General features: G+C 39.8%; 1 protein-coding gene across 5 annotated transcripts in view; it reads right to left on the bottom strand.

Moving 5' to 3' along the window:
• HERC4 (HECT and RLD domain containing E3 ubiquitin protein ligase 4) overlaps nt 1-16,384 on the bottom strand; it is a 31,622-nt gene extending 15,238 nt beyond the window's left edge. For 2 of the 5 annotated variants that reach the window (XM_085229113.1, XM_085229108.1), the window contains exons 1-11: nt 16,245-16,384; nt 15,392-15,497; nt 13,853-14,139; nt 11,349-11,508; nt 10,291-10,367; nt 8,295-8,516; nt 6,781-6,872; nt 4,234-4,364; nt 3,001-3,161; nt 2,536-2,612; nt 262-386 (exon numbers count right to left, since the gene is read on the bottom strand). In XM_085229113.1, coding sequence (XP_085085239.1) covers nt 262-386; nt 2,536-2,612; nt 3,001-3,161; nt 4,234-4,364; nt 6,781-6,872; nt 8,295-8,516; nt 10,291-10,367; nt 11,349-11,508; nt 13,853-14,078 — 1,271 coding nt within the window. In that variant the 5' untranslated portion in view covers nt 14,079-14,139; nt 15,392-15,497; nt 16,245-16,384. Of the gene's footprint in view, nt 1-261; nt 387-2,535; nt 2,613-3,000; nt 3,162-4,233; nt 4,365-6,780; nt 6,873-8,294; nt 8,517-10,290; nt 10,368-11,348; nt 11,509-13,852; nt 14,140-15,341; nt 15,498-16,145 lie in introns of all 5 variants that reach the window. The other 3 variants (XM_085229109.1, XM_085229111.1, XM_085229112.1) reach the window with 3 other exon arrangements.
• Nucleotides 16,385-19,024: the final 2,640 nt, after the last annotated feature.

Raw genomic sequence — 19,024 nt, forward strand, 5'->3', positions numbered from 1 at the left:
CTTTGAGTTATGCTCAAATTCCCTTACACACACTGTCATTCTTCAATGCACAACTAAATATTTACATCTTGTATTAAGCTCAGGTGACTAAGTTGTGTCAGGTGAGACATGGACTAAAGGAGCTAAATTACCTCATGTCAATGAAAGCACAGCAAATACTCTGCACATAATAGAAGTCAGTAATTAAAAATACCTTTGCTATGTATGTTCAGACCCACATTCACGCCCAAATCAAATAAAATTATGAAAAACAAAGCTTACTTAGCTATCTCTACAGGAAGCCTTCCAGATGGGAAAGTCAGCAATCTTTGAATAAATGTTTCATTCACAGTCCAGATCTGCTTCAAAAGGTCAGGATACCTGAAGTCATCTGGTGGCACCATGTTCTGAAGTTTAAAGAACACAAAGAATCAGGCACATAAAGCTGATTTCCAGGAAATCAGTCTTGTGGTTAAGCTCTCTCTTTCTTCACTGATTGACCATTTGCCTACCCAAAGTATTACTGTGAAATAAGCTAAGAGATAAAATTACTGTATTCTAGTAGTTCTGTACTTGCTATGAAAACAGTGAGCTATCTTAAACTAAAGCCACTCAGATTAATATGTTAATTCACACCACAGGATATCTCATGGCAAACATACAAACACTCTTAAAAGACTAACACAAAAAAAGGTTTTAGGCAAGAAAGGCAGACATCTGCTTACTATCATCCATTTAGTTCACTGCCAGGCCATGAGCATACAGAAGAGGATCCATTCAAAATTTGGGTAGCTGCCCTCCCACCCCACATCCAGACTCCTCTAAGAACGAATCATGTTTCTTTGTTGAACATTACAGAACTTGCATTCTGATGTGCTGCTCATACTGAATGAATTACAGTGAGATTTCTGATAGAAAAGGGAAACAAACAAGAAAATCATTCTGAGTAGGAGAACTGGTCTAGAAAGGGGTGGCAAGCAGCACCAAAACTAAAATAAAACTAGAAAAAAACATTTCTCTTGAGGATGCGGGCTGACAAACACAGCTGACTTGGTATAATGATGACTAGCTGTTGCCAAAAATCAGTATCCTGATCCCATCCTCCAGGATCTTGCTGTTTCCCTGTCCAGCAGAAACACCATTTAGCCACACAATGAAACAACTCAGGGAACTGACCTGTCCAAAAATTAACTTGAAAAAAATCAAGCAGGCCTGGTTGAGACCCCTTAGCTGGCAAGGGCACACGGGTCCCAGGAGTACAGTACTCACATAACTTTGAAAGAATTCAATGCAAATTGACAAACTAAGAAGTGCTAAAAGGGATGTTTTTGCAGCACCAAAGTCCAGCTATTGCTAATGCTTCTTGTACAATACAATAACTGCATTCATAGAGTCCACCTCAATTAGTCAGAATCTACTTCAGCAATTATGAAACTTGCACAGTAGAATCTTTTTTGAGAAAATAATTTTAATAGAGAAGTTTTGAGCCTTTGCTACCACAGCTGTTTAACACCTGTTAAACAAACTTCTATCACATACAGTGTGAGAAAAACTTAATTCTTCACAATCAGAACAGGTGTAGGAATAAAAGGCCACTGTAAGCCTGACCTGTACTCAGTTTTGCTTGACAAACAAACATGTTTTCCCCTAAAACCTTACTGTTTCCCTTCACTGCCTGATCAGTTGTTTTTGTGTTTGTTTCGTTTTCACTCCACATTTCCAACTCATGTTGCTTCATTAAACCCTACAGTCTAAAATCTAAATCTAGGCTACTATTTAGAAATATCCCCTATACAAATCCAGACATCCCTCTTCTCAAGTCATTGTCTAATGGTGCTTCCTTTCCATCATACTCCCACCTTACCATTCCCCCCTCCAACACACACAGTACAATTTACACAGATCAATTTTTACTCTCTTAAAGAAAGTTACTATTTTAACACTAGCACAAAATTATCAATACAAACAGCCTCCATTTATCATTTTTAGCTCCACTTGTTTCCTCATCGCTGTGGAATGCTATATTGACCACAGAGCAGAACACAGCATAACTGCAGTCAGGACTGAAGATGGGTGGGGAGGAAGAGCTCAAGTATTCACTCACCTTTTACTTTTTGAAAGGGAAAGGTGATTTTGAGCACTGAAATAGGCTGTCTCGGAGAAGTTGTGCAGTCTCCTCCTTTGAGATATTCAAAAGCCACCTAACCTGACCCTAGGCAACCTGCTCAGACAGGCCCTGCTTGAGCAGGGAGGTTTGATCAGAGGGACCCAGAGTTCCCTTTCAGCCTCAACTACTCTGTGATTCCATTAAAAGGAAAGAAAGGCACACATTCACCACTCAGCAAAAAGCTTGTGCCAAAATGCTTTACTGACAGCTAACACACAAACTCTATCCAAGTCTTCACTGCTAAACTGCTGCAATGTCTTGTGCTTCCATGCTCTAAAATATTACAATGTAGTTCTGCATCCTCAATATCAAAATCTCTTTAAGTGCATCAGAAAAAAATGAAGCTGAGTTTTAAATATTTTCATTCCAAAGTATATTTAATTTGTTACCTGTGGATAAAAGTAGTGTGCAAAACTTTGGTCCCCACCAGAGAAAATTCTTTTTACACAATAATACTGCTCACTGTCTGCAATAACAATAAAACAAAGGCAACTGAATAAGTGAATTTGAGAAATACTCAAGATGCTGCAATAAATTCAGTTGGGAAACAGTTCATTTGTTACATAAGCTCAGTGTCAGTAGTTCTTCACAATGCAACCATTAAAGCCAACTTCAACAGAGGTAAGCAACAAGAGCTATAAGCTAATGCTCTAGTGCTAACAAGGCACCAAACCCAACAGCACATTTAAGTAATTTTTGCAAGTACTTCTCACTGCAGAAATGGACTTTAAGAGAACAGAGCACAGTGAAAACAAACTAGTAAGAAGGAAACAATTATAGTCCAATCTCAAGACTGGCAAAACACTTACTAAGGGACACAAGTCCAAAAAGTAAATATGCCAGGTGTTGCTTACCTGCAGGTATCAGGCACTGAGTACTGTAAGGAAGCCAGTTTCCTTTTACTGTGAAGGGACTTTTCCTATTACTGGTTGTTCCTGTACCTAATTGCCCGTTACCTCCAAGTCCAAAAGAGTAAATTCTTCCAGACGAAGGAACAAATGCAGTAGTGTGCTGCCTAAGGGAAACAGAATTCAGAAACAAAATTCTCAGCATCACAACATGCTTTGCACAGGCCAATCTAAGAATTTTGTTAAACAGTATCTGAAAGGTCCTGTAAACACTCCACATCCCTATTGGCAATGCACCATCACTGACAACACTGTCAAAACATTTTCCTGGAAACGTTCAAGGAATGGAGATGCCAGGTTTTGCCTTGAAGCCTGCAAACAGTTTGATCCTTTGAGCATCTCTCTGGACGTTCAAAAATGTTTAGTTTGTACCAGATTGGTTGCATCCCACCCTGCCCCTAGCTGCATGGGGCTCTGAGCTCCTGATGAAGCTGTAGGTGTCCCAGTTCATTGCAGGGGAGTCAGGCCAGACAGCCTTGAATGATCCAATAATTCTACAGTTCCTCATCCCAACACTAGTTGCCTGCTCTCCTATCATCCACTTAGGAACAACCAGTACTGAGTTCACCAAATGAAAAAGGTCCAATTTGTTATGAAGAAAGGATTGCATAATATACATTTTTTAAAAATCCAAATAACAAAATTTGTCAAAAATTGCTAAAATTAAGTGTTTTGGACAAGGACATTTTCATCTGTGTTGACAGTTTATCCCATTTCTTGGGTGCTATTATAACATGAATACCACAAAAAGCATTATGAACTGAAGTGTAGTTTAGTTTTATGGATCATTCACATAATGAGCTACACTCCCAAATCTTATGCTTATCCTCAATGAAGCACACAGCCCTCTCCAAACACCCTCTTTCTTTAATAGGGAATAATTAAATGACAGCAATAAGCAATAATTATTTTATTATAATAATTTTGTTATTATTTATAATAATAAAATGATTATTAACATTTTCAGTTCAGATAATGAGAGCTCTCAAATATTGAAACTTTCATACTAGTTCTAGTGAATGTTTTTAAAACCTCACTACAGCATCTACCTTTCACTAGAGACTATCTTCTACAAAAGAAAGGTTAAAGAAAAAATTTTTTTATATTAAAATTTACACAAAGTATTACACAAAGCAAGTGTTAATAAGATTCACAGTGCTTGTGCAAAACAGACCTTACCTGCCACAAGTTATCTGTGTGACAAGACTTCCCATCAGTTCAAAAACTTTCCTTGGGTTTATCTCATGGCTGGTAGAGTTGTGTCCCAACTGACCATAGCCTCCAGCTCCAAATGTAAAAACCCCACCTTCCTAAACAAATAAATTATGTGGATTAAAATAATAATATGTCTTGGAACAAGAAAATTGTAAGAAAAGGGAGTTTAATAAATCACCTTCTCTGATAATTTTGGAACTGTGGGGAAAGGACAGAAAATAGATTTGCACAAGAGGTCCCTGAGTCACAGAAAGATCACAAGGTTATTACTATCATGAAGATGCAGCATTGCTATCACAGCTATTACCTTATTTGTGTTAAATCTCAGCCTTGTAATTTCACATTAGTATGCAGCAGTTCTGGCATTAACTTGTGTTACTGACAGGCACTAATCCTCATCCTTTCCTCCTTTCCAGATTTCATAATGACTATGATGGTAATATAAACTCATACTATTAAGAAGTGTAGTTTGGATTTTAAACACTGAGTGAAATCTTTAAAACAATGATTAAATAGGAAGCTGTCCTCCTCAGAAGGACAATGCAGAGTGAGCAGTATGACTGAAATAGTTAACTTCATTATTTGAAAAGACAAAACAGAAATTTTCAATGCTGTTGTAAGGCAAGTCAATTTTTAGAAATGTTTTTGATTAATTTATCAAGAAATTAACCAAAAACTTAAATAAATGAATATTAAATCAGAAACATTTTCTAAAGTTATACAACTTACCTTACAACAACTTTAAAACTTTCCATTTTGACATGCTTTGAAATTGTAAAGCTGTTTCTTACTCTGCAACAGATTGGACCTCTGCTGGAAATCATCATTAAAATGGCAGCGTCCGCTAAGAAAAACCAACAGGTTCATTAACTGAATCAGAATAACAAATAGTGACAGGTTTTTCTGTATTTCAGAAGGGCTTGAGAAAAGGTCACACACATACACAGTACCATCTACAAAAGTCAAGACCCCTGGTTCTTCAAGGCCTGTCATGCAAAGGGAAATGGATTCATACAGCTAACAAATTTGTAGAATTTACAGTAAATTCAATATTTTGAGTCTATCAGCTTTAAAGCAAGCCTGAAGTAAACTTGCGTACATGAAAAAGGGAAAAAACATTATAACACAAGTTATAAATTGCTGTTTTCTTTACATTCTGTGTTTCCATAACCTTGAACGATACATAAATATCAATTTTAGAATGCAAAGTTGCCACATCTTTTCTATTAAGTAGAAGAAAATATTTCATAACACAAATTCTTTGTGAACAGTTGATTTGAACAGTTTATTTTTCCTTTCACTGCAGAAACATCAGCTTATGTAAAGTATATAAGGTATGGCCACACTGAAGCAGACCATATTCTTCAAAACTTTTCATTTGTAGCAGTGCAAAAATTGAAACACACACACACACACACCAAGAAGTATACATTCTCCAAAAGTAAATACTGATCTTCTCCTTTAAAAATAAAACATTTTAAATAGTTAATTGAAAAATTCCAACATCTCTTACAACATTCTGAATACAGACTCAGAAAATAAACGCTTTGCCACTTGTCCAAATATTCATCAGTCAGAATTCTCTACTGATGCAAGCCCAAAATATTCCGTTTATAAATCGGTACGTTTTATCTAAATGCTGAAATTGAATTCAAGTATCAGAACACAGACAGGGAGGTACAGGAGTCAAGCATTTAGAGAAAGATGTACATGTACTACTTTACCCACCACAGAGTAAGGCTACACATCACTTGATGCCTGAAATGCACTGCCCATCACTAAGATGAGACAAAGCTCCAGCGTTACTTTCCATGTCTCTCCTTAAAGTTCCCAAACCTCAAACAAACATGAGACTCCAAATTATGCACACAGCAGTATGGTACATCTAAGCTCTCTGTTTTGATTCCAACATCTCTGCATGAACAGAATACATTTATTTTTTTTTGACCCCCACCCCTTCCTCATCACCACCCTCCACACTGGCCTTAAAATCAATGGTCGATTTTCAGTAGACCCTCACACTAAAATACTTTCTAGAGGATTATGTACATTCCCAATTTCTTAAGTACCTAAGTAGAAAAATGCAACTCAATAAGAAAACTCTTTAGAAAACCACATAATGCCAACCCCCTGGGCATGGAGTTTGAATTCAATATTAACCTGATCTGACTGGTGATAAAAGCAACAATGCTGGAGGTGTTACATTCCAAAAGCAGCTAATCTCTTTAGCATACACTAATGTAAATACCTGCACAATTTTAATAATGCAACACACACTGCCTTATCAAAAATGCTCTATTTTCTATGGCCACCTTTACCATGTCTGACAAGATTTTAAAACTACAGAAAGATTTTTTGCATTTTTTCCCCAATTATTTAACCATTCTTACAGCACTTCCTCGATTTCGTCCAATTAACACTGAAGAAGTTTTATTTGTTATTTCCTAGTCAGGTAGCATTTTCTCTTTAAAATATTGAAAATGAAAGCATAAGCATTTTTAAATGTTGTACCTTTGTAAGGGCAGCAGTATGATCTTCTCCACAACATATATGAACAACCTTCTGAGTTCTCAGTGACTTCAGCAGGGTAGGAACATACCTGTCTGAGAGATTTAATACAGCAACAGATTGTTTATTTTGAAAACAAAAATCAAAAAACAAATAATTTCACCCATTCATTCTTACTGTTTCAAACAAAGAAGCGTTTTAAATCTGTTAACAAAATACAATTGCTGTGGCTGAACCTATACATCTTTGAGGTGGTAAGGTCACTACAGAAAAAGAAACAGAATTACTATATTGAGTTATTTTGTAGCAAATATCCTCATTTTCACATGATTGACCAGATGTTAATATGTAAATAATAAAATAGGGAGCCATGCATCATGCCTGCCATTGACCATGACAACAGAAAAGAGACAACATGTTTCTGTGTTTCACTATTTCAAAGCATTCCATTATGAAGCCATCGGTGATAGTTCAATGCTATCAAATGACTAATAGCGTGGAACATGGAGTAGTCAACAGGTATAACTAACTTCCTTCCAGGCTGGCAACAGATCAACTTAAGTCATCAAGCTGCATAAAGTAATGTTTCTAAATGTTAATACTTAATGTCTATAAAGATGTCTGGAAAAAGACCCTATCTAAACATAAGCAAAAATAGATTTTACTGAGGAAGAAAAAAAAAAGTCATCAATTTTGCAAAGAATTTTGCAAAGACTGTGTAGAAGAAGCTGAACTTTCCCACAAAAAAATTGATTTCACCAGAAAATTACAGAAAGTCTGTGTAAATCTCTTAATACATAAGTATGGCCACATTTAAAGCATGAATTCAAATATGTTTCTTAATTACAATCTATTTTTCTATTGATTTGAGAGGATGTTGGGAACAATGGACCGGTGAGAGAACATCAAATCACTGAACCAGCTATAGATTCTATAGCTGACTGTATACTGAAGGAACTTGACAGCATATACTCCTGTGCCCTGGTACCGCACTTACAGAGTAACAGAGCTGCAAGAGAAACCAATTTTTGTCTAACCTAACTGCTTTTTGAAGTTGTTGATGAGTATCATCACCCTGATAGAGAAAATTCTGGAAACAGCTGAAAAATCACAAAGTGTTCACCACATGTGGCCTGAGAAAGGACAATATCCACATAATGGTAATAAACAATGAAGACATCTAATAGCTAGTGCACAGAAAGCCACTCTGAAAGCCTGTCACAAAGAAAAATCTACTCACAGGAAGAGAACAGAAGCCAAGCAGACTAGAATTTCAACATAATGCTGCCAGAATTTTCACTACAAAATAGCCATTGGAGCAAGGACAAAAAAAAAAAAAAAAAAAAAAAAAAAGCCTAACTCTGTCCTCCTTATATAATCTTGCACAACATTGGCACCATCAGAACGTGGTCAACAAAGGCTTGTTCTGTCCACTACTATTTTAGGAATACTGGTAGCTTCACATTCACAAACCAGGACTTTAAGCATGATGCTTTACTGTAGCAATGACTACTCACCATTATCATCATTAAGACCCAGCTGTCCAAATTTGTTGCGTCCCCATCCAAAGATGGCTCCAGAAAGAGTTAATACAAAACTGTGAGCTCCTCCTGCTGCAATCTGTGCAAAAGGGATTCCCAGCAGAGATTTAATCACATGTGGGGAGTTTTGTTTTTTATACTCGTAACCTAAGCCCAGTTGGCCATATTTATTTTGTCCCCAGGAAAACACTTCACTTCCTGTTCAAATAAGAAAAGAAATACAATCAATATAATTTCATTATATAAGATTTATTTACTTCAAGAAAAAGTAAAAGCTAAGTCAGACACTTACTCTCAACCATTTTTCAGTTTGAAAATGCACGCAAATCACTGAACACTTCTGAAGCAAAGCGTTCCTGTTCAACCCAAATATTTAAATAACGTTTCCAACCCTCAGCGCTTTTCTCAACATTCCAGTTGCAGCAGTGACAGATAAATGGTGCTCCCTTATCACGAATCAAGATGCTCCTCCATGGAGAGTTCCATCACTGCACACACTCTAATGCAGAGAACTCGCCAAAGCTGCATGTCAAACATGCAAAGGCTTCCATTTCCAATCACAAGCCTCACTTCAGCTTTCATATAGTAGCAGACTTATTTTTCATATGCAAATATTTTAAGACATTGTATTAAATATATAATTGATGAAGAATAAAATAATTTGGTGCCTAATAAAGTTAAAAACACATAATTTTATTTTCACGAAACACAAGTCAGAGAGCTATTTATGCATTCATTATCCCCAAAAGAAAATAACTTTATGAACAACCAATGCTCATTATCATTAGGATGAACACCTAATAACAAAGATATGGTACACCTTAGCTAACAGGCTAATTTTCAAACAGTAACATTATCTATGTCCCTTCTATCTCCATTTTTTTTTCCAACAAAGTGTTTATCAAGGTATCAAACATTCAGGTCTATCTCTTGAAATGCAGGCCATTTCATTTATGCTGTATTTTTATATATATATGTCTAATTTTAAATACATTCTATAGACATATACACAAATATAGAAATATTTTTAAATATATTTTATACATATAAAGTTAACCCTTTGTCTGAGGTTTATATCTCAGAATATATATCCTCAAAACAAAGGAATGTCACTAGATTATACAGAGCAAAGCTGCCAGAATGGCACAGAAATCAATACAAGTCCATGAACAATTACACAGAGAATCAAGGCACAGGTAGTCAGTATAAATTAATGTAAATTTCAAAAGATCAGCATACAATTAATACCCTTCCTCTCCACTTTATGCAGCTGAAATTTTAACCACAAAGAACAGAAACACTTTCAAACACTACCATCCTTTAGTAATCTGTCCTCTTCTCCCCCCCTTAACACCATGGATTTCCACAATGAACATAAACTCTGTCCAGCAGCTACTTCTTTCAGAGTTTTTGGACACAACTCTCATTTGTCACAATAAAAACAAACAAGAAGTTTATTTAAATTCATGTTTGTCCTTATTGGCAGTTATATCTAATAGACACGTGGTGCTGTGACACAAGTGAGGCCAACTAAGTATATTCACACACCCAGAAAAGTTTTGAGAAACGTTTAACTATTCAAAATGTGGGTTATCATAGAAAATTAAATATTAACTTTAGAATCACCAACAAAAACCAACACTTTGCAATAGAAAAGCAGATAGCATTAAGTGCCTGCGAGCCTCGATAGCTGGAATTTACAACTAAAACAAAAGGCCAGTGACAAACCAGAATGCTAGCAGGGTGAAAATGAAGTGAGATAAGAAAAAGAAAAAAAATGATTAATTAAAAAAGAAAATTGTGTGAAAGCGAGACAATACATAAAAAAGCACAAGAAAAAAAGAAAGAATATTCAACACTGCCTCAGTTTATACATTTGTTCTTAAAATTGAAGTTAAGTGAAACAGAACATTGAAAACCATAGAACTACCAGACAAGAAACCACATATAGCTCCAGAAGAATTTTGCTTACCTTTTGAGAGTGCAAGTGAGTGATAATAACCACAAGCAACTTGCACAATTTGTATCTCTGATAAGCTTTTAATATTTCTATTGGGGTAAGAAAACAGAGAAGGAATTAAGCTACTAGATCATGGTATGAAATAGCAAGTCACATTAAAGGATAAAGTCATCAATGTGTCCTTTTCACTGTAATAATGTACATGAAACTAACAAATGCTCTAAGAGCTATTTAGTTACATCTTAAGTCAAAACATCTTTTCCAACGTCTTCAGTGATTGTCTTATTTTCAAGTTAATCAATTCAGTAAAAAAACAAATGAAAGATTAGGGAGGCATATGTACTTCAGAGATGCTAGGACGGAGATGTCATAGCTGAATGGAGGCAATGAATAAAAGAAGCAAGAGGAGACTCTCCCTTTTTAGTTTTCAAAATAAAAAGTTTTACAACGTATTACTCTTTTTTAAACCAATATTAGCTGTAAAGGCTGAATTACATTCTAAAACTTGAATACTTTTTTCTAAATCTCTAACACCAACTTCAAATTTGCTTACAGAGCAAGTAGGTATCACACAATATTATCAAGCAGCAGCAAATACAAACCTTAAGCTACAGTAAATCTAGTACGCTTTCATTTTGATGAGAGAAATGGGAACTCCTGAAAGGCCTGGGGACTTGTAAATTTGATACAGAATTGAATAACCTTTAAATTAGTTATTGCTATCTTCCACACTTACACAGTCACGGCCAAGTTAAGAATTACTCACGTTCTAAAGAATTGTTACTTGGGTTTTTATTTATGTTGAAAAATAACAAACACGTTACTTTTCCAGTGTAACCTCCACTCTTAGCAGATGACAATTTATAAACAACCTTAGCAAACCCACTGCACATTTCTCACCTAAACTGACTATTTGAGAAAGGAAATAAACAGTCTGAGGCACGCAAGCATAACAGCTAAAACACACTTCCTAATGAGTGTTCTTAATTATAACTGAATAGCCTGGTCAGTGTGATTTAAGTATGCTTTTTCAATGAAAATAACTTTACTATATACTTATTGCTTTTAACCTGGGCACTCTGATGCATTCCTCTGTTCCAGGCAAGCCAAGCTGTCCATCAGTAGCCAGACCCCAAGCATATACCTGACCCTTGTCATTTAATGCAAGAGTGTGGGCTTCTCCACATGATACAGCTACAATATTTTGGGCATCCAGGGCACCAACATGCTCTAAGAAAATAAGAAAAGTTGTCAGTAATAAAAGAAAAGCAATTAACAAGTTAATGCCATCCACAACAGTTACAGTCATTTATCTCCTAGATGTCCACTGAAATGACACCAAAGCAAGCGTAGAATTCTGCCAAAATATCCTTATCTTAGAATTATAAACATTCTAGGAGAAGTTAAGTCTGCCACCCAAACAAGAGCTCTTGCAATTAACCAGGCACGGTCACATACAAAACTGCACAAATCCTGCAGATTTTGTTTTTCAATGTCTTCTTCTAACCTTGCTATCTGAGAATGAGTAACAAAATTCACTGTCAAATGACACACGTGTAGACTTATGTAATTGGGAAAACACCTCAACACAGCAAGTTGAATTCACCTATTCATTATAAACAAAAAGGCTCTGCAAAATGAGGCAGGGCCAATTAAAGACTGAAGCTACTGATTTTGCAATTAGCTGCACAATGTCCTCTTTATAAAGCAAAACACTGTAGAAACAGATCCTAAAGCTTAATTTTTCTAGACGTACAATGCACACCTGTGAAAAACAAACATTAAAGTACCTGTGATTTTTCTTCCTGTATACAATTCCCTCCTTGAAAATCTTATGCCCAGTTTTCAAACGTGTGAATTCTACTACTGATTAAGAATCACAATAAAAACTCCTGTGTATCATCAATGTAATACATAAACAGCCTAGTGCAGCCTAATTCTGTTCCAAAATGGTAGTTAATGGTATCTGCAACATGACAGACACTCAGCTTACAAAATAAAATTTAAAAAGGCAGCGAACAATCACTCATACTGCTAACAGCAGGTGTTATTAAACAGGTTGCCAGCCCAGCTTAGCTCATAAGGGTCTCCACAGCTCTGCCAGTAGAAGAGGTAATGTTCACACTTGCTCGTTCAGGCAACACCACGTACATTAGGGCAGACCATCCTTACCAGCTGCTAACCTAGCCAGCCTGACTTTGCTAACTAACATGGTTTAAGAATCATTCATAGAATCTCTGTGACCAGTAGAGCTCTGAGGGAAGGCAAGAGGTAAGAGAGCTAAATAGCACCGCTGGTGACACTGGTGGCAAAGACAAGCAGTCAATGACAAAAGTATCTTTGTCCAGCAGAAATACATCCAGAAGAGCATGCACCCATTTGTAAAGACACTGAGTCTCTCCAGAATGCTCAATTAGTTATCCTATTATATTTTTAAGGGTTAGAAGACAATTCCAGCATTGTTTGCAAAGTGTAGCAAGTATTCAGAAGTTTGACAAGTTGAGTTTCTATTCCTATTCGCAAAACAGAGTTTATGAGTTTATCAGCTTTAACACCCGTTTACTGTTTCCCAACTGAAGTCTAAATTAGCCCTAAGTTACACATCAACTACATGAAAAATCTTTATTTGGCATCAAATTCAAAACTCTGAACAAAGAATTACTAGAATATTGCATAATAGAGAGCTACTAACTTTCTTGTTTCCATATGTACAGTTTGTATCAATTATTGTGCCAAGTAACTTGCAAAACTGCTATCAGAATAAACTCTTACTAAGGCTTTTCAGCTTGCTTACGAGATGCTTATTACAGAAGTACTGTCAGATGCACTGTTCCACCTCTCAGTAGCATGCAGATATGACTCACATGCACAGCTCTGAGGGGAGCCCATGTGCACACTCCTCTGCAGTCCCTACAAGATGTTTACCCAGCTCTGCTATAGAACCGCACCAGGGAGAACCAGAAACTCATAGTAGCATAGAAAAAAGGAAAAAAGCCCCTTTAAGTTTTACACTGCGTCCTTTAGGTTCTTCCAAATTCGATTCCTCTAGCAATGCATGTGTACAGAAGTTTTTCATCTGTTTTTAGTTTTTAAAAAAAGAAGAATTAAATCACATGCTTTAATCAGACGTGCTCTATACAATACATTGCAGTATTAAAAACACACAATGTGCTTCTCAACTGTGGTATGCCAGATATTCATTTCCAGTATGTTCCAGCAGCCAAACCCATCCATATGGGACAATAATAATCCATGTATTGAAGAAGGTCATCCCCCCTTGGGCTTACAGCCAGGTCAGTGAGTCTTCTACAGCCTTAGGTGAAGCAATTCTATACTGAAAACAAGGAGTTGCTCAGTCTAGCTGAACTGGCAAAAAATACAGGGACACAGCCACGCAATCCAAGCAAAGGGATGTTTTTTCAGTTAAAAATATGACCAATCGTGGAAGAACTACTGTGCATACAATTCAGTATAAACACCAGCACCAACAGCCCTGGGCTTAATGTAGCATCACAAAGAGAAAAAACACATTCAAACACAGGTATGCTCTGCAATTCATTTCTTCTCAACTTACCGGGTCTTTTCCTGGCTTTTTCATGCCCTAGTTGTCCTAGGTCATTGCATCCACACGTATAAACAGTCCCATCATCCAGGACAAAAACAGTGTGTCTTAGTCCACACCCCACATCTCTGATCCTTTTATTTAAGAAAAAGTCACTTTTTCTGGGTTCTAAAACAATCTCTTCATCAATTCCACCCAGTCCAAGTTGTCCAAACGATGCATTTCCCCAGCACAACATTTTTATGTTCTTGATTGCTGATCTTCCAGCTTCACTTTTCTAGAATTTTCTTTATGCGTAGCTGTTCAAGAAAGGGAAAATGGACAGCTTTTCAGTATTGTCCCTTAAATTTCTTACTGCCTAGATAGCACATAATCCACAAGTACACACAAATAATACAAAATATTTGTAGTAACCTCAGTAAGATCCTTTACTGGTCACTTCAAATTTCAGTTTTAAAATATGCAGGTTCTGGGACTTATCAAAGTTTATTTCAAAAATTTAAATATTATCCTCTATGGAACTTCTATAATTCTAAACTATTCAAATTACAGTCACTGCCATTTCTAGGCAGTGGAGGTGACCTCAAACATCTTCTAAGGTACTTCTAAGTACAGGCTAGTTTATTAACCCAGGGAGCTGCCTGGTTCCAGAAAGCTCTCTGCATGGCTTTGAAAAGATCCCCAAAAACAACACTTGACTCACAGCTTGGAAAGAAAAAAAACGGTCAGCTCTGATCAATGCAGTTACACAACATAAAGAATAAAACATGTCAATCATTATATTTAAACAACTGTGAGTCAACTGAACTTACAATTCCAAAGAATAAACAGCTCAAACAAAAGTCCCAATTTTGCACTAAAATTATCATAGGCCACAGCTTCACGGTTACTTCTGCAGTAGAAGGCGGCCACACATACGAACTCATGTCAGCTCTCATTGCTAGCATGACTAGGTTGCAAGTATTTGTTTCTGTGCTGACAAACTTTGTGCCTATCTGCACAAGATACAAAATTACTCTTCTTCCTTTACATTTTCAGTATCCCAGATGAAGACCTTAAACTGACTTTTTCTCTATTACTCTTGCTATAGTCCCACAACATCAGTTTCCCCCCGTTTTCAGAGCAGTTCAGGAATCAGTGCAACACAGTGTAAAATCACTTCAAGTTTTCATCAACAGTGGGAAAACAGTACCAACAGCACGACGAGGAATACAACGCACAACCAATGCATTCAATCATGCATTCTGCAGGGTTACGTATATATTGCTTCAGTGTAAACCCGCTCAGAAAAGCCAGATATCAGCTAGCACCAGAGTGTTACGTAAACCAACGGCACATCTGCTGGCAGCATAACTATTGGTGAACTAGGGTGAACTATTTTTCTTTGCAAAAGTCAACACACAGTAAGCAAAATGCCTCTTGTTATGATCTCGCAAAAACAAAAACAAACACGCAAACAAAACCCAACCAAACAGCTTAAAATACATTGTGCTCTGTTTACCTATCTCAGGAGATGACGCATGATCAAATATTTCCCTAGCTATATCCTACCACGTTCAGAAGGGGACATCAAATGGGAGAAGTCTTCAGTTCAGATACAGCCATACAACTGCAACTTTCACATGTCCGTAAGAGCGACTGCAGCACGAGCTTCAACCTGCAACACAAGTGAGGAAAAGATGTACGGCTGTAGTGCTTCAAGGCTCCCACGGCAAGATATACCTCCAGCCGGGAAGAAATGAAATTCCTGCCCTCTATTCAAGCAGCTACATACTTCCACAGACGACTCATTCGTTTACTGTTAGGGCTAGAACCAAACCGGCGCTGTACTTTAACCTCACTCCCGGCAGCGCTGCTTCCCTGGCCGCGGGCACCGCTCGCGCTGTCAGCCGCAGGGTTCTACTACGCGTGACGTCAAGGCCCGTCACACGCCGCCACCGAACAGACGGCGAGTGTAAGGCACGGCTCGTTTCCCGCTGGCAGCGGGGCACAGAAGGGTCTGGACGCTTCCCGCGCGCTCGGGCGCCCCACGCAGCTCCGCCCGACGCGGGCACCGCCGTTCTCCCGCCGCCCCGCCCGGCTGCCCTAACGGGAAACGGCCCTAACGGCTCCGCTCCGGAGCACGGCGCAGCAGCCCGCCCCGCAGCGGCCCTCCGAGAGCGATCCCGCCGCGGGAGAGGCGGCGGCGGCGGCACACCGGGGCCTCCGCCCGCTGCAGCGGGGCCGCGCCCGGCTCCTCGGGCGGCCCCCCGGCGCCACACAGCCGCCCCGCCCTGTCCCGGCCCCACAGCCGCCTCACACCCACCGGCCCCGTCGCGCGGTCCCGGCTGCTTTCCCCGCGGCCGAAGGGCGGCTCCTCGGAGCGGCGGCCCGGCAGCGCACGCCACGACGCGACGGAACTCACCGACGGCCGGACAGGGGCTCCGAACTCCGGCTCCCCGTTCTTCGCGAGGCCGCGCTCCGCAGCTCCCGGCCAGACCGCCTCGAGCTCTCACCGACCACCGCGAGGGCGTGAACGGCCCCGGCGCGGCGCGCTGACAGGGCCCGACCGGCGCCGCCGCGCAGGCGCGAGATCCGCGGGCGGGGCCGCGGCGCGTCCGCTCTACCACCCCCCTCCCCCCGGCCGCGCGCTCGGGGGCGGCAGCGCTGCGTGACGTCACCGGGCCGCCGCGCGAAGGGGCGTTTAACGGCCGCGCCCGGCGTCGCGTTGCTGCGGTGCCGCCGCCGAGAAGGGCGGGGCGCGTGCGGCCGCGAGGAGTACGAGTGAGAAGTTTGCGGCGAGGTTCCGTCCGCTTCCTGAGGGCGGGAAGCCGTGTAGAGAGACGAGCGATACAGTGAGGGTGGGGCGGCACGCCCCCGTTGGCGCCGTAGAGCGGTGCTTCCCGCGGGGGTCCCGGCGAGGAGCGGAGAGCGCGGGTTCGGCGTGCTTGGTTCCTAACATCCGAAACGTGCCTCCAGTCCCTGCGCTCTGTTACGGAAGCTGCGTTTCACAAGTAGAAACGAACGCGGTTGTCTTGAGTTGCGCTTTCGGTTTCCGAGCTCCTCTCGCCGTCACGTTAAAGCACTCGTTTGCGCTGAGCGCGTATCTCCAATGAAGCAACAAAATGCCAATTACACAGGAGACGGCTTGCTTAGCCTGTTTTTCTCCGAGAATTTGCTTTCGTCGGGAGGACGGCTCGCTGCGGCTCGTGCAATGGGGTGGGGAATGGAAGCAGAGCCGCGTCCCTGCGGCCCGCGCCGCGGCTCAGCCCTGCACGCAGGACGCGAAGTTAGCGGGGCGAGGCGGGGGATTTCCCGAGGGATGGGTCGGGAAGGCGACGGGCTTGGCGTCGCTTTGCCCTCTAACACAGAGTATTCTTAAAAACGTAAGCGAATGGGATATCTTGGCCCAGCCGTTACGTATCCCTTTGTATATCTGAACAGGCGAGGCTCCGTAGGAGTGCTGAGGACTTGTGGCTGTAATTGTGTCGCTGAAGATCCAAAGCAGAACAGTTCTGTTCTTACAGAACTGTAAACAAGATAGGAATGTCAGCTACGCAGCCGAGTGATGCGGCACTTTGCAGCGTGGCAAATACACAGGTGTATTGCTTGAAGGAGAGATGCAAGTGATTTGCCTCTATTCGTTTTGCATACAGAAATGGAAAGTTAGCGGTGGCTGCCATACATACCAAGTAGAGGATGACATTTTATTCATTGCCTTCTACGCTTCTTTTTCTTTTATGTAGAGACCAGCAGGACAGTAACTGAGTAATCGCACTGCGGAGTAGAATTTAAATGTTAGCAGTCATTGTGCAGTGTGCCCTCTGGCCAGCATGTGGGGATATGTCCATGTGCTTGAAGATAACAGTAATATTCCCTGTGCAGTTTTTACATAGGAAAGTAATTTTTTTAACTGGCCTTACAAATTAGAAACATATAAAGCATGAAATAGCGTAGAATGTTATCCAACAAATATCACCTCCCTTGCGTAATAGACATAGCTATTTTTTTAAAAAGAATTACTTTAGTTTTACATTACCGCAAAATAAGTAAATAAAGTGTGCCTTGAACTAAAGTAAAATGTATTTTGACTCCACTTACTACTTAGCTTGAGAACTTCTCTGTCAGATGACCCTCATCCTTCCTATCTTAGTGCCTTGAGAAAGTTCCTTCCTCTGTGGGACTAAAGATTTCTGGGGAAAAGGGAGTGCCACATCACTGTTTGGACCCCCTGCACTCAGTACAACCAGTTCAGCATCCACCAAATGGCCACACTGTGGTTCTGCAGCAGCAGCCAAGAGAACCACATGCTCCCGTGGATGACCATGCTTGCATCTCACTGTTCTCAATATCCTTTCCAGTACTTGTAAAAAACAGTATTTTGCAGTGATGCAAAAGCCAGTGAATACAAGAAACGTAAATACAAAAGCTGACTTCAGGAAAGTGATTTAGTTCTTACGAATGCTTCATCATAGAGGGCTAGCTATGACAGTTGCAGTCTTATTGATGGTCATAATGAGTAGGAAACTCTTTGCCATTATTAAAATAGTAATGCTTGGTTACTGCCTGCTGATTGCTGTCAGCACAATTGGTTTTTTAATTTGTATTCCAGTTAAACGCCTATTTAGACAACACAAAAGTGAAAAAAAATCATACAAAATGCTAACTATCCTTATTGTTAGTACATTCGGTATGCATTCGGTATTCATGTCAGTATGCATCCAGCAGAGCATACTTTGTGCTCTAATACTGAAAAATATTCAGCTAATACACATATTTCTGATGCTACTGTGTTATGGAGTAAAATTCTCTGAATGGCAAATACAGGGGTGAATCCTCTTCCCTCTGTCTCCATTTTCTCCCAGCAGCAGTCAGTACATACTTTTTAAACATTAATTCCTCACTTCAAATCCCCTCCCCCTTTTTTTTAATACTCTGATATGTCACAGACAACAGAAAATAGAAACATGTGTCCCGAGCAGCTGACAACATGAAATTAGAGGTGTCAGCTTTTTGCAGTGAAAAATTGCTAATCTTTGCGATAAGCCTTTGTTTAGTGGTATGTTCTTGATTAAGACAAAGGAAAGTTTTTAGAATGCAAATGGTATTACAAACAAGGCAGTGACAAACCTTTTTATGTGATTTCAGTTTTTCTGTGTTATCCTCACATTTTTCACAATGTCAATACTGGATGAGTGAGTTAAT

This window comes from Meleagris gallopavo, chromosome 8, assembly GCF_905368555.1.
Source record: "Meleagris gallopavo chromosome 8, MGAL_WU_HG_1.1, whole genome shotgun sequence".
In the NCBI taxonomy this organism is placed as follows: Eukaryota; Metazoa; Chordata; class Aves; order Galliformes; family Phasianidae; genus Meleagris; species Meleagris gallopavo.